General features: G+C 34.8%; 1 protein-coding gene across 7 annotated transcripts in view; it reads left to right on the top strand.

The window, feature by feature from the left end:
• Window positions 1–12976, top strand: part of Unr (cold shock domain-containing Unr) — a 35169-nt gene that overhangs the window by 16873 nt on the left and 5320 nt on the right. For 4 of the 7 annotated variants that reach the window (XM_073074574.1, XM_073074578.1, XM_073074572.1 and 1 more), the window contains exons 12-16: window positions 2641–2858; window positions 6014–6046; window positions 7641–7835; window positions 10120–10291; window positions 11443–11600. In XM_073074574.1, coding sequence (XP_072930675.1) covers window positions 2641–2858; window positions 6014–6046; window positions 7641–7835; window positions 10120–10291; window positions 11443–11600 — 776 coding nt within the window. The remainder of the gene's footprint in view (window positions 1–2640; window positions 2859–6013; window positions 6047–7640; window positions 7836–10119; window positions 10292–11442; window positions 11601–12976) is intronic. The other 3 variants (XM_073074575.1, XM_073074577.1, XM_073074576.1) reach the window with 3 other exon arrangements.

Genomic DNA, 12976 nt, shown 5'->3' with positions numbered 1-12976 from the left:
GTGTCGTAACATAGTACATACCAAAATCCCTGAAAGTTAGCGCTTCCTTGAAAAATGTGCTATTACGAATTCAACTAATGTCTACCCTGAAGCAAATGCGAATGATAAAATATTCAGTACCTTTGCAACATAATAGTCGACCTACAAGTCGTAGAGCCATGCAATAGATTTTCCGTAATTTAAAGAAGTCATTTACATTAAATATTCATATGAGAAAGCGGTGGTAAGGTTCAGCCTATAATATTACAGAACTTGCCAGTAATCGTAGCACTTACAGAATATCAATTGAAATACATGAACAGTACAAATGTAAAATTCAAACTATCTTTTCATTATTGTGGAAACTATCAAAAGCATTGTTTAATAAAATCATGTTTAGTATTTCACAGGGTTAATTTACGTTATAAAAATGATTTATATTTAGTAATAATCAATCTTAACTAATTTTCATCTACCAAACTTCGAAAATTGACAATTTTTGTCTACCCAGATTGGTAAACTTCGAACGATAATATCGGTAAATATTGATTATTTATGACGGGCGTGTCTGCAAAATTTGAAGCGAAGGATATTTTACCAGAGCGTTTATCCTATTTGTTAACATGTTGTCAGTAGAGTTGGGGCCGCTCCGATTGCAATCGTCATATTATCTATTTCTGCTGTCATGTACTTTTGCAAGATTGCCGTTTTCCGGCCTATATTACAAAAGGCAAAACGCTATCCCGCACTTGATGCGTAATATCCTGAACCTTCTAAGCGACAATGCATCTCGGTCAGTTCGTGTATTGACTTTCGCCCGTTAGTAATAATAAATCATAACCAATTTTTGCCTGTCAATGTTAAAAATTTGTCAATTTTTGCTTATCTAAATTACAAACATCGACGTGCAGTATATTTGGTTTGATTTGATTTTTACTGAGATGAACGTCATACGTTGTGTAAGGGAAACGCAATGTGTTCAATGCCGAAAAATAACCGTACAATGTAAATAATAAACTCGGTTTTTACCGTACAAAGAAAGCCCTGAAAGTTTACGATAACTTATTAATAGCGAAAATCGAACATAAATGGAAGTGACATTTAACTTCATCTAGGCAGCTTCAAAACGGAAGCGCCGAATTGAATTATGTCTCGCTATCGGGAAACTTCCGCGCTACAGATAATTCCCTAAAGATGTTACTCCGCTTCGCTCTAAAACAGGCCGCTACTCTAATGTCGATTTGCATAGTTGATTGGATTGATTATCACCGCAATCTGTAGACCTTTATAGTTGTTGTTAAAATAAAATTGAAAATATCCCTAGAAATATTTCAAACTTATCTGTAACCACTGAATGAAATCTCAAATCTAGCTTACAAATAAATGAATAGACCTGGCTCCTTAATTTGGACAAAATTTTCGCCAGATATTATATCTCTTGTCTGCCATTCATTATATTGAGTTCAATATAATAATTTGTTTTTCGTCCTATAAACTAAAAATAACATGATAAAATCCGTCTCAAATGTTTGGCAAATGTATTTTTGGATTTGGTGATAAAATAATATTTGCTAAACAAGCCCAGAAAAACAACTAATTATTTATCAAAAAACGTATTTTCGAAATGTATAAGATTTCTAATGAAGGGAATTATACACCTACGTGAGCTTGTTAAATAACTTGCCCTTATATTTGTGGTAGCTTTTCGTTGCCGACTCGTATTTTGGGCAATGTACGAAATTGAGTTGAGATTCTGATAATATTTTTATATTAGAAAATCTGCCTACAGAATCATTTATAAGAGGTTTGTTTTCGTAACTGTAAACAGCTCTATAAAGTACCAAATTTTTACATAATAAGTTTTAAGAGATGCCTGCCTATACAGATATTTCGTGAAAGATTTAATAATGCAATATTATTTTGCCAGTTGCTGCCCCCTTAAAGCAGTATGGACTGAGTAATACTGGTTTACTGTGAACACAATTCGAAAGCAAATTCATAGGAGTAAATCAAGACACCGTAAACTATGTATTAACAATTCATATTTTAAAAGGAGACCCCTTCTTAAGTAGTTACGTTATTGTAAACGTGTTTTGTGCAAGCATATCTTTTTTTGAAGTGGGCATTTATTTGTGTGTTAATCCCCTTATTTGCATCCTTATATTGTAATTGTAATCTGACGGCCATCTGGACAGAGGAATCGCGTCTTGTGATACACGAGGGTGAATTGGATGCAATAGCAGACAGTTGAACTGAATAAAGTGAATTGAATAATCGTAGTTTGCTTTCCTTGTGACTATCATTGTATAGTTGCCGATACTATTGTATCGCATACATAGGTATGAGTTGGGTAGTACGATTTGGATTTAGACGGATGTTGCCAATACATAGTATAATAATAATTGAGATATTTTTATCCGACTTTTTTAGCTATAATCCTTATATTAGCAGTGACTACTCTATCTGGGTTTATAGCCTTTTTTATTGATTTTGATAATGTTTAATTTTAAAACATGAACGTTATTCACAATATGAATGAAAAGGGGGACATCTTGGATGTCACTATAGCCTGCAATCAATTCGAAAATGTCATAGTGAAGCTTTATGTACGACAACGATATCAGTGATACCTGCGCAGTATATATGCTATTATTGTTACAGCAACTTGGAGGGCAGCTCTGACGGGCTGGAGCTAGGTACGGAGGTGGAATACACCCTCGGCCGCCTGATCGGCTCCGGCGGGGGGTGCGCCAGCGCGGAGTTCGTGAGGGTGCTACCCCGCGGCACCATCCCCATTGCGAAACCCCTGGAGCCTACCCTCAACGGCACAGTCACTCGCACTCTACGGGCACTCAATCCCGATCAGGCTCACTACTCCGGTACGGTTTAACCATTTATCTAACATTCATCTTACGGTGAGGCTCGGATATGTTGTGCATTAGTGTCAGTAATAATAATTTATTATATAATATATTTGTATATTCAGTTCTTAATGGATGATTTGCATTTTTTTCATTTGTGTAAATGTTAGCAGTATCTAAATAGACATAAAAAATGTAAATAAATAGCGTAAACACAAATGCTCGCTCTACGCAAGAGTATGCGCTGCGAACCTCGCTTTGTACTGAGAAAAAACTGCAGCATCGGTCCGTTATACCAAAACGATAACCTTCTGCAAGTTATTTTATTCTTTGTTTGCACATCTTTTTCGGGCGAATCTGTCAGGCATGAGAGAGACAGAAAACTCGTGAAATAAAATTATGGCTGTCATCATATTTGTTTGTACTACACAATTTACACCTTAATAAACAATTATAACACAATAATATTACTAGTATACCGAACACTAGAACACAGATAATCGCCATTCATTGCAAATTCTCTATTGCTCTTTATTCATATAAATCTATCTTATTGTTTGCCTCCCAAAATCGACTCTTTGCAATTTTTTCATACGGAAATTTGCCGAATTTCGATTTTTGGCCGGTAAATATTTGATGGATTGATTATTAACCCTACACGTATTGTTGAGTTCGTACACCTAATCTTTTCAACTGTAAATAGAAGAGCTGAGGTCCGCATTGAATCTTATTCTAAATTTGTAACTTTAGATGTCTTCCTTTCACGTTAAGCTACGAGGAGTCGATTAAATTCTCATTTGCTAAACAATACACGGATGGCGGTAACACTTGGAAGTTCCTCTGCGACGATCCATTGTCGCACTTATTTCTATCTTGTAACCGTAGATAGAAGTATTTTTGACGTAAAATGCTTTAGTCTTTTAACTGCTTGTACAATATGAGTATATTTTCACATTCATTTAGTTACAAATGTAAGATTTGGAAGACAGTTTTTTTTTCTAATGGACATGATCTTATAGCATATTTTGATCTGAAATCTAAAAAGAGAGTAATAAGAAATTTGCCCAATTTATTAGCTGCCTAACTGAAATGAGACGAGAATGAGGAAATACAACATTGTGTATCCCACACATATGTTTTGCCATAACTCTGACTCGAAACAAATGAACAAGCACTACGCATTTTCTTCACAATAACACTATTTTATGAACACTTACCGATATATATCTGTTCATTTTTTTTTTGTTTAAATTTGGTGAAGCCCAGGAAATCCAGAACTCCCTGCTAGACAAAGAATCATTACAACAGAAGCACATTGAATGTAATTATGTATATATGTATATTTATAGTTACTAGTATGTAAATATTTAAATAATACACACACAGCCGAAATTCATGTAATCTTTAGAATAGTAATAGATACATAACATTTGTCGAATTCAGCACCATCTAATTTTGCTCAACATACTCAGACGTGCTTTAAAGTATTTAGCATAACAATATAATATATAAGTCTAAATACACATATAGATAGAGGTCCATGAATGAATAGGTTGATTTTTATCAAGCCATGAAGATGTTACGATATATTTTTGGGTGATTGTATATTTAGTTACTTCGGAGGACTATGTATTCTTTATGTACTACCCACAGATAAGTGTTTCTCCACGCCCCGCCCGTGTTAGAAGCCCTTTATTTTTGTAAAACCTGCAGTACCTTTACAAGTTTGATAATGAATAAAATTATTTAATGAATACTTGTAAATTATGAAGAATTACATTAAATGAGGCATAATAAACAAAACCTACGATATAATCACGCGAGAAGGATCTAATACCTATAGCTTTGGATAAGTAAAAAATAACAACGTATAGAAGCGAATTACGGAAGAGAATAACTGAATTACAACCAGTACTTTTTGACGCATGTATTCCTTTTACAGTCTATCATAATAATAATTGAGGATAGTTATGCTGCTTCTTTTCTTGTATTTAAGTTATTAAAAAATAAGTGGATGAATTTAATTCTTGAGCATGATCGTATTATAGTTAGAAATGATGACAACTAATATCATCCTGTATAATTATATCTCCTATATTCTGTGGACGGGTGATTCGATACAGTGAATACGGTTTGATTTTAAAGTTTTATTTTGCTTGACTATATGTACGAGTATATACATTGTTTTAAACTCAGTTCTCTCAACTCCTAAAATTCGAATCGGTTTTCATCTCAAATAATAATCACAAAATAAATGCTTATTTATAACTAACGTGCCAAACACCGTACAATAAGTAAACAGGCAAATTCTGAGTGAAAAGAAAAGTTGCCAGGGGAAGAGAGTAGTTTCGCTTCTATACGGTAGAATTATTTACTAATCCGTGGTCTATAGTAAAGGAGATATAGAAAGCAACGCCACTGTTTATGCTTCTTGTGCATGTACGCTAATTGAGTATGTTTGTCAAAATGAATCGTATAGCTTTGATCGAGGCAAAATGAGCTCAGTGCATTGAAACATATCAGAAGTAGCATGTCCAAATTGATATGTATTTCTGCTTCTTTTATTGATAACTTTATCGCAATCAACCGAAGGATTTGTCGTCGTCCCTTGTAGTATTACATCGTTTGACTTTGTAACTTCAGATATTATCTTGACCGTAGATGACCCGTAAGAAATAAGAAATCATTGTTTAATAGAATCGAACGTAATATTATTTAACATTATTGTTTTTGCGGTGGTCCAAGTATACAACAAATCTTTTAAGTTTGGTTAGTGTGTTGAAATATTGTTTCTTCGATTGATACAAAATGAAAAAGCAAATTCGTTTTTTTCGTTATAGATTGTCCCATAATCACAAAAAGTCCGTAACAAGAGCTTGTGACCCTTTCGCATTTTCGTTTATGAAGTTTCTTTCTTATGTTAGTGTCACGTTGATTGATTTGTGGAAGAATTTTGATACAACTGGCTCAGTTAAACGCCCACATTTAATTTATTCATCATTATGTACCTGTTGAAACAATATGGTCGATCATTGTCACAATTTTTTAAATTCGTTCATCAGGAATATGACTGCACGTTGGATACGCTTCAATTGTTAGTGAGTCTAGTGGATGATCTGATTGATTTAAAAATAAATAAGGTTATTGTATAACCTCTTTGTTTGTTGACGCAGGTAAAGGGCCCAAGGGCGGAGCTCGACTAAAAGGTAGATTTGGAAAAATATATATTTTTTATTTTTTCTGTACGTCCGATCAAAGTGATGTATGCAAGATTTGTGCAGCTTTATAAGCTCTTTTATAAAGTATTATTTTACTGTTTCTGACGATAAACAAATTTTTTAATGCGAATTTCGGAAAAAAGTTTAAGCTGTGCTGTTTCGGATTTATTTATCATTTGACATACAAAAGTCCGCGCACATTTAGGCGCACCGCAGCGCATCGCATCTAATTGCAAAAATGGGCCAAAGCACACATTAAGACTCTTTTTATAATGCTCGTAATTTATACATACATGTCCCATTAGTGGTCGAATGAAGAATTTAGAATGTTTAAATTTCTTCGTGCAAGAAATACGTGAATCAAACGGATTTCATGTGAAGGGAACAATTGACTTGCAACAATTGCTTGTAAAGGGTCATTTGAAACGATCTCGGTGTGTAATAGATAAACACGGAAAACGGCCACATCGAACGGCTAAGGGCGCCTGCTAGAACTGGTGCGGATGCACGCGTGCGTGTCTCACACTGCTTCTTCATAGAGCGCTGCCGCTTGGTACCGCGGGTCGCACGCGGCGGTCGCCCGCCGACGGTCCCGCGCCGTACGGAGCGGACGCGCGGCGTGCATGCGTGACCAGTTTTAGCAGCCGTTCTTGGTCTAAAATTCCTATATAAGACGACCTTCACCGAGCTGGTTAATAGCTGAAAAGTATTTTAAGTCGAATTAAATATGTCGATAATTATATTGCAAATGGGTTGTCTAAAAAATTTTTTTAGTGTTGATTTTTTTACTACCAGACTATCAATCTCCGCCTAAAAAATGTTTACCCTAAATGAGGTATGCTTTTTCATTTTCTACGAGCCCATGCTTGTCCGTAGAATGTTGTTGTAAACACCGATGTCTAGACTCGCAGCAAAATAAAAAGAAATTGCTTGCCTAAAAGTATGCTTTTTATTGGAAATCAGATGCGAAAGACATACATTTTAAGACCTGTACAACTCATACGGGTTGTCTAAGTTTCTACATTTAAGATCAGAACCGTAGATCCAAAACGAGCACTTCATGTATCTTGCAATATGTTGCGGTGTGATGCGCCCCGCCTTAATGTTCGCTAGGCTTTAAAAGACTTCAATCAAAATTTTTCTTCATTTACTTTACTGCAAAATCTCTTCTGGCCCGTGAAATTTTATTGCCTTTATTATATTTTATTATTATTATTATTTCGATATTTATTTTTTCTTCATTTCATTATTCATTTGCAGGGTGTTTTTGATTTATTGGTTTGAGTATATTTAGTTTATGTAATATACTATGTAATAATTAATGTGTATATATTTATAAAAAAACTTGGTAGAGGTTTCTGGTGATTAACAAGGATATACAAAATAATAATTAAGACTAAATATATTCTTAGAGAATCACTGGCACTGACACATGTGCAATAACTCATATGGCAATTTGTATTTCTTTGTTTGTATTCATTTTATTTTTATATGTCGGCAAGCATGCACATGCAATATTCGTTACGTTATTTTTGTGAAACAGAAAAGAAATTATAAAAGTTACAATTTGTGGTATTCCCAGGTTTGATCCAGATCGAAGGTGGCATCTCGTACGAGTTCGGTATAATGGGATTGGCATGCAAGCGTGAGATACTGCAAGTTGGTGACCCCGTTACTTTCCAAACAGACGTAGAGGGTCGTGCGACCAACATCGTGCCAGTGAGGAAGAAGCGCCGCGCCATTGTCGACGCCATTAAAGGTGGACTTGATACCTACAGTACGCCACATCTCATTACATTTAATAACGTAGATTGGTTCAGTATCTATAGATTATGTCGTAGATGCTTGATTAATTTGCATATTTTTTGTCCCCCTCCCCTACTTAAGAATAGTTCATCCCTGATTGTTTTAGTATTATTGTAGCTAATTTATGTCCAAGAAATCTTTCTAATAACTAGTAGCCTATAGTCTGATTCATAATTAGGTGTCCAAAATGTAAACAAAGGTGTTGACCTATCAAGAAAATACATTTCAAATGGTAGTTTCTTATATGTGACGATATTAATATAACACAACAATAATAAAATAATCTAAATAAATTAAGATTAATTCACATTTTCTAATATTTATATTACCTCAATTTCTTTCCATACAGTATTAATAATAAAAAACAAGTTTTATGGTAGAAAATTAAAATGTGATAATGGTAACACAATCGGAATCCAAAACATTTCTTATGCCGTCATTTTTGAGTTTCTTAGCTGATATTATTAATTTTCGTGATTGTGATCGAACTCGAATGTTTTCTCGTTTCCATAGCGCGTTTGTTAAATTGTGTATAGTTGTTAAAGATTTGTTTTTTTTTTGAGTTTGGTAACTTGTTAATTTTGACAGTGACATTTCTTTGTTTACATTTTGGACACCTAATTATGAATCAGACTATAGTGGTATGAATTTTTACCTTATTTATTCCTATTCCAAATAGAAAACCTTTATTATCCCTAACATTATTGGCAGGTTAATAATGACACTGATTAAAATATTTATATATAGGAGCCTGATAGTATTAGGTAAGATAGGCTGAAAAAGTACTGTCAGAGTGAAGAGACATGAATAGTCACAGATAACAGAATAGGCAAATACATGACAACAGGCAGGAATTACTAAAAAAAAATATTTCATAACTATTAACAGCGATTAAATGGAGTTTAATAATTATAGTATTATTTGACATTGATGAAGTTTCAATTGTTTTCAACAAATTTGCTGTAAGCATATATAGCTTATCGTTAGAGACACTAAGATGTGTCCATTTTTAAAGCTTACACATGATGCGTGTAACAATAGCCATTTTTTCTGTCACATATCTTTGATAACAATAGGATATATCTGTTATGATAATAAGACTTTACTGTATGTTTCGTTATGTTATGTTGTGGCGCCACCCTGAATAGACGGGTGCGGTAGTGAACGATCTATGAGGATAAATAATATAGTGAATATCATATTGGGAAATGACATGATAAAGTACCTGTTACCTCTAAATGTTTACTTCTAGTATAATTATTGTTGGCTTGTGTAAAGTAGTACTTTTTGGTAATACACATTACCCTTTAAATAATTAGAAGCAATATACCCTAAGTGTTATTTGTGGTTTTAAGAATGAACCAAAATCGGTGGTCTAATCCAGTACATAATTTGATGTAATAGCCCTTAAGCATAGTTTTGTTAATTGTTTGCACGGATAGATGGCATGCTTTAGATCATTGTATCTCGACAATTATAATTGTAGTACTTGGTGTTATACTAGTTGGCGATCCCCCAAAGATCTGAAATCATAATGCTTCACACTTGTAACGTGGAGACTTTTCTTGCTGTTTCTGAAAACATTTATTTGGTTATACTGGTTAATTATGTTAACCATGGAGCTCCAAAAAATATGGGAAATCTCCTAATATTAGTTACAGATTTTATTATAAATATTATAATAATATATTATTTTCAAGATACAATATTATTAAACATTTTACAATATTATTAAAAAAATTTAATGACGTTTCTAACATTATCATTGATATAGAGCCTTCGATTTTTTGATAAATTCAACGAATTCAATATTTTCATTCCCATGATATGTGTTTGATATTTTTAATTGATAAAAGTGATAGAATTTTTGGGTTCTTCTAAGTAAGGCTAAAAATTTCAGATTTTTCGAAGCCATATGCATGTTAGAGAATTTAATTGTCATAATTTTATAAGATTGGATAACAGGTTGGAACTAAAGACGATCACAGAAGCGTTACTACGCCTGGAAAATAACATAGTCGGTCGGTACCTCCATTCTTTCACTGAAACATAGAACTGCTTTAAGTAAGAAATGGGTGAGGTCGTACCGCTCCAGTTGGACCATATTGGCATTACCAAGGGCCCTTTTCTTGTCCTTACGTGTGTTCCATTTGACCGCGGCCGTTCTTAATCCTACTTACTTTCAATCGCGTCCCAAATAATTTGGAAAAGTAAAGAAACACATGAACATATTCAGCTGTGATGTTCAAACGCAGGCGGTTTCGGCTTTCTGAACATCGAGGGCGAGGACTCCCGGCGGCTGTTCTTCCACATGTCGGAGGTGCGCGGCAACCACGCGGACCTGCAGCCCGGCGACACCGTGGAGTTTGTGCTGCTCACCAACCCGCGCAACGGCAAGTCGTCCGCGTGCAACGTGGTTAAGATTGGGTGAGTTTTCTAGTTCTAGCTGGTGGTTAAGGCCAACACAATATGTACAAATAAGCGTTTAGCGTGTCGCAAAGCTTACCGCTACTGTATGGTGTGCATGCCGCATATTTCTGAGCTGCGACGGGTGGCGAAAACATCTAGGTTATTTACGTACTCGTTATCGCGTCTAATCATCTATACTCGGATAAGTATTAATTGGGGCATTGCGTGATATTATTGTAATGGATAGTCGCGATATTTCTAACACGATGCGATCCAATCTGCGCCTACCAATTTTTAAATTTGACAATATCTAGCAAACATAAGTTTTTAAATGTCGATGTCTGGTAGAAATATGCTTAGATTTATTTACCTGAGGTTATCTAAAGTTGGTAGAACCCTTTGTATTATATCTGAGGTGGATAACAGTTGTACATGGGTTTCAGTAGCCACTTATCATCAGGTGTATTGCTACTTCAATACACTACAATACAATACAAAAAACTATTTATTGCACACCGAAAGAAAATATAACAGAGAATAATTGAAGATAAGTAGTGGTAGTTTAGTAGCTAGAAGCTCGGCCTCTCGACAGAGGGGCAAATTCCAGACAAGAACCTCTGGATTTTCAAAGTTATTAAGATACGTTAAGTTATGTGTATTAGAAATTAATTCTCACTTGCTCACTGTATGGTGAAGGAAAACATAGCGAAGAAACCAGTACACCTGAAAGATTTTATAAAAAAAAATCACAAAGGTCTGTGATGTCTACCAATACGCATTTGGCTAGCGCGGTGGACTATGGCCTAATCCTTCTCATTCTGATAAGGATTAGGCCATAGTCCATGATAATTGGGCTATAGTCCTAAGATTAGGATGTTATGTAACTTTAATTTGTCACATAACATTACTTTCCGAATTTGATCCTTATAAGCGACACTATCAGATAGTGAAATAATATAGAGGGTGTATATTTTTTCAAAATAAACTCGCTCGATTCCCGGCTAGCGGAAAAGATATTTTAAAAAATTAATGATGCAGTTTTAGTTTTTATCAAAATCAATTACTTGTAGTGGATTGTTGCGAAGTAGTTTTAATTTTCACTTAATAGCATGGATTTCCGCAAAGTAACGCCTGATACAATTAACTAAATAAATAAACGTGTACAACAGGAGCAAGGCGAAGACCCGCATCGAGCGTCCGGAGCGGCTGCTGGCGCGGCTGCGCACGCTCTCGCTGGAGGAGGCGGCGGGCCCGCGCGTGGTGGTCGCGCGCGCGCCCCGCGGCCCCGACGGCAGCCGCGGCTTCCGCCCGCGTCGGCCCATCGCCGGTGAGCGCACTATACCACAGTCATAGATTAGTAAAGATACTTCGCCGCGTTGAAATTGAATGAAGCCACAAATGGCTTATTTTAGTAAGTTCTTTTTTTGAATTCTTGACAAATAAAAACATTTTTAGAGAAAATTTATGAATAAATAACTAATACTGCGTAATTTACGTAATAAATAAATAATTATTTCAAATATTTTAGGGACATTTTAGCACGGACATGTGGCAAAACTTTTTTACGCAACTATTTCAATTCTCAAAACTGGGTACATTTTCTTGTTAGGAGTGAGTAATCTTTACTAATCTATGACCACAGTACAAATCGCGGTGTTAGTGTCAGATGAACGTATGTACAAACAATCAAAAATTGTTTCTTTTTCACAATACGGTTCACGATGTATTCCTTTATGAAATGGCAAAATGACGAAACGCTATATTCAATATTTCACAAGTTCCAAAAAAAGAAATAACAGAAGAACCACTTGCGGTTGAACCAGAATAACGTATTATGAGTACCGTTATATTAGTTTTATCATGTTAACCGTTAGACCTAAAACAACGTATTTGCAAAAAATACGTTTTTAATCATAGAATATTGTTTGTTCACAATATCATCACTTAATCAATCTCAATTATGAACCATTTTAATGTAATGTTGCAAAAGTTGTTGGTAAAGTTTGAAGTGGTGAATTGTCAGACTATTTTTGCTCTCCTGTAAAATTGACAATATGTAGATACGTTCATCTGACTCTTACACCGCGATATGGAACAGTATGGAAACTAAGCCTAGTTGATAAAATAATTACCTACACTCCATTGGAGCATAAGGTTGTCACTATATTATTTTTTAATACTAGTGTTATGTTTTTCTATTTTAGCCTTTGATCTATGATTTTAGCATTTACTCCTTCAAAAAACAATCTCATTCACTCAAAAATTCTCATTGTTTTCTTAGAAATGATTTAACCTTTTATTGTGATCCATAGAGAGATTATATGTAATGATTAATTTGGAAACAAATGATCTAATAAATAAATAATAATGTTATACGCCCCTATGGTTTGAAGGTCGTGACTTTTTAAAACTCATTCATGACGTCACTATCGTTATCATTGCCATCATCGTTGATTGTTTGTCAGAATTTTTGTATGCTCCAAGTATCAATGAAGCGTATAATTCACCAGACGTGAACGTACTCTACCGCTAATATACATTTGTAACCAATTCATTGCAAAACAGTAGAAAAGTAAACGTTTACTCTCAGGTATAGTTATCGCTAAACTGCTAGTCCGCTCTGAAGTTGTTGCGAGCAGGTGTACTCATACAATATGCTATGGCGACGCGATTCATTTCTATATTCAGAGCGGACTAGCAGTT

This window comes from Epargyreus clarus, unplaced genomic scaffold, assembly GCF_041222505.1.
Source record: "Epargyreus clarus isolate Ecla_fem2 unplaced genomic scaffold, WU_Ecla_fem_2.2 ptg000007l, whole genome shotgun sequence".
Taxonomy (NCBI): domain Eukaryota; kingdom Metazoa; phylum Arthropoda; class Insecta; order Lepidoptera; family Hesperiidae; genus Epargyreus; species Epargyreus clarus.
This window is presented reverse-complemented; position numbering and strand designations above follow the sequence as displayed.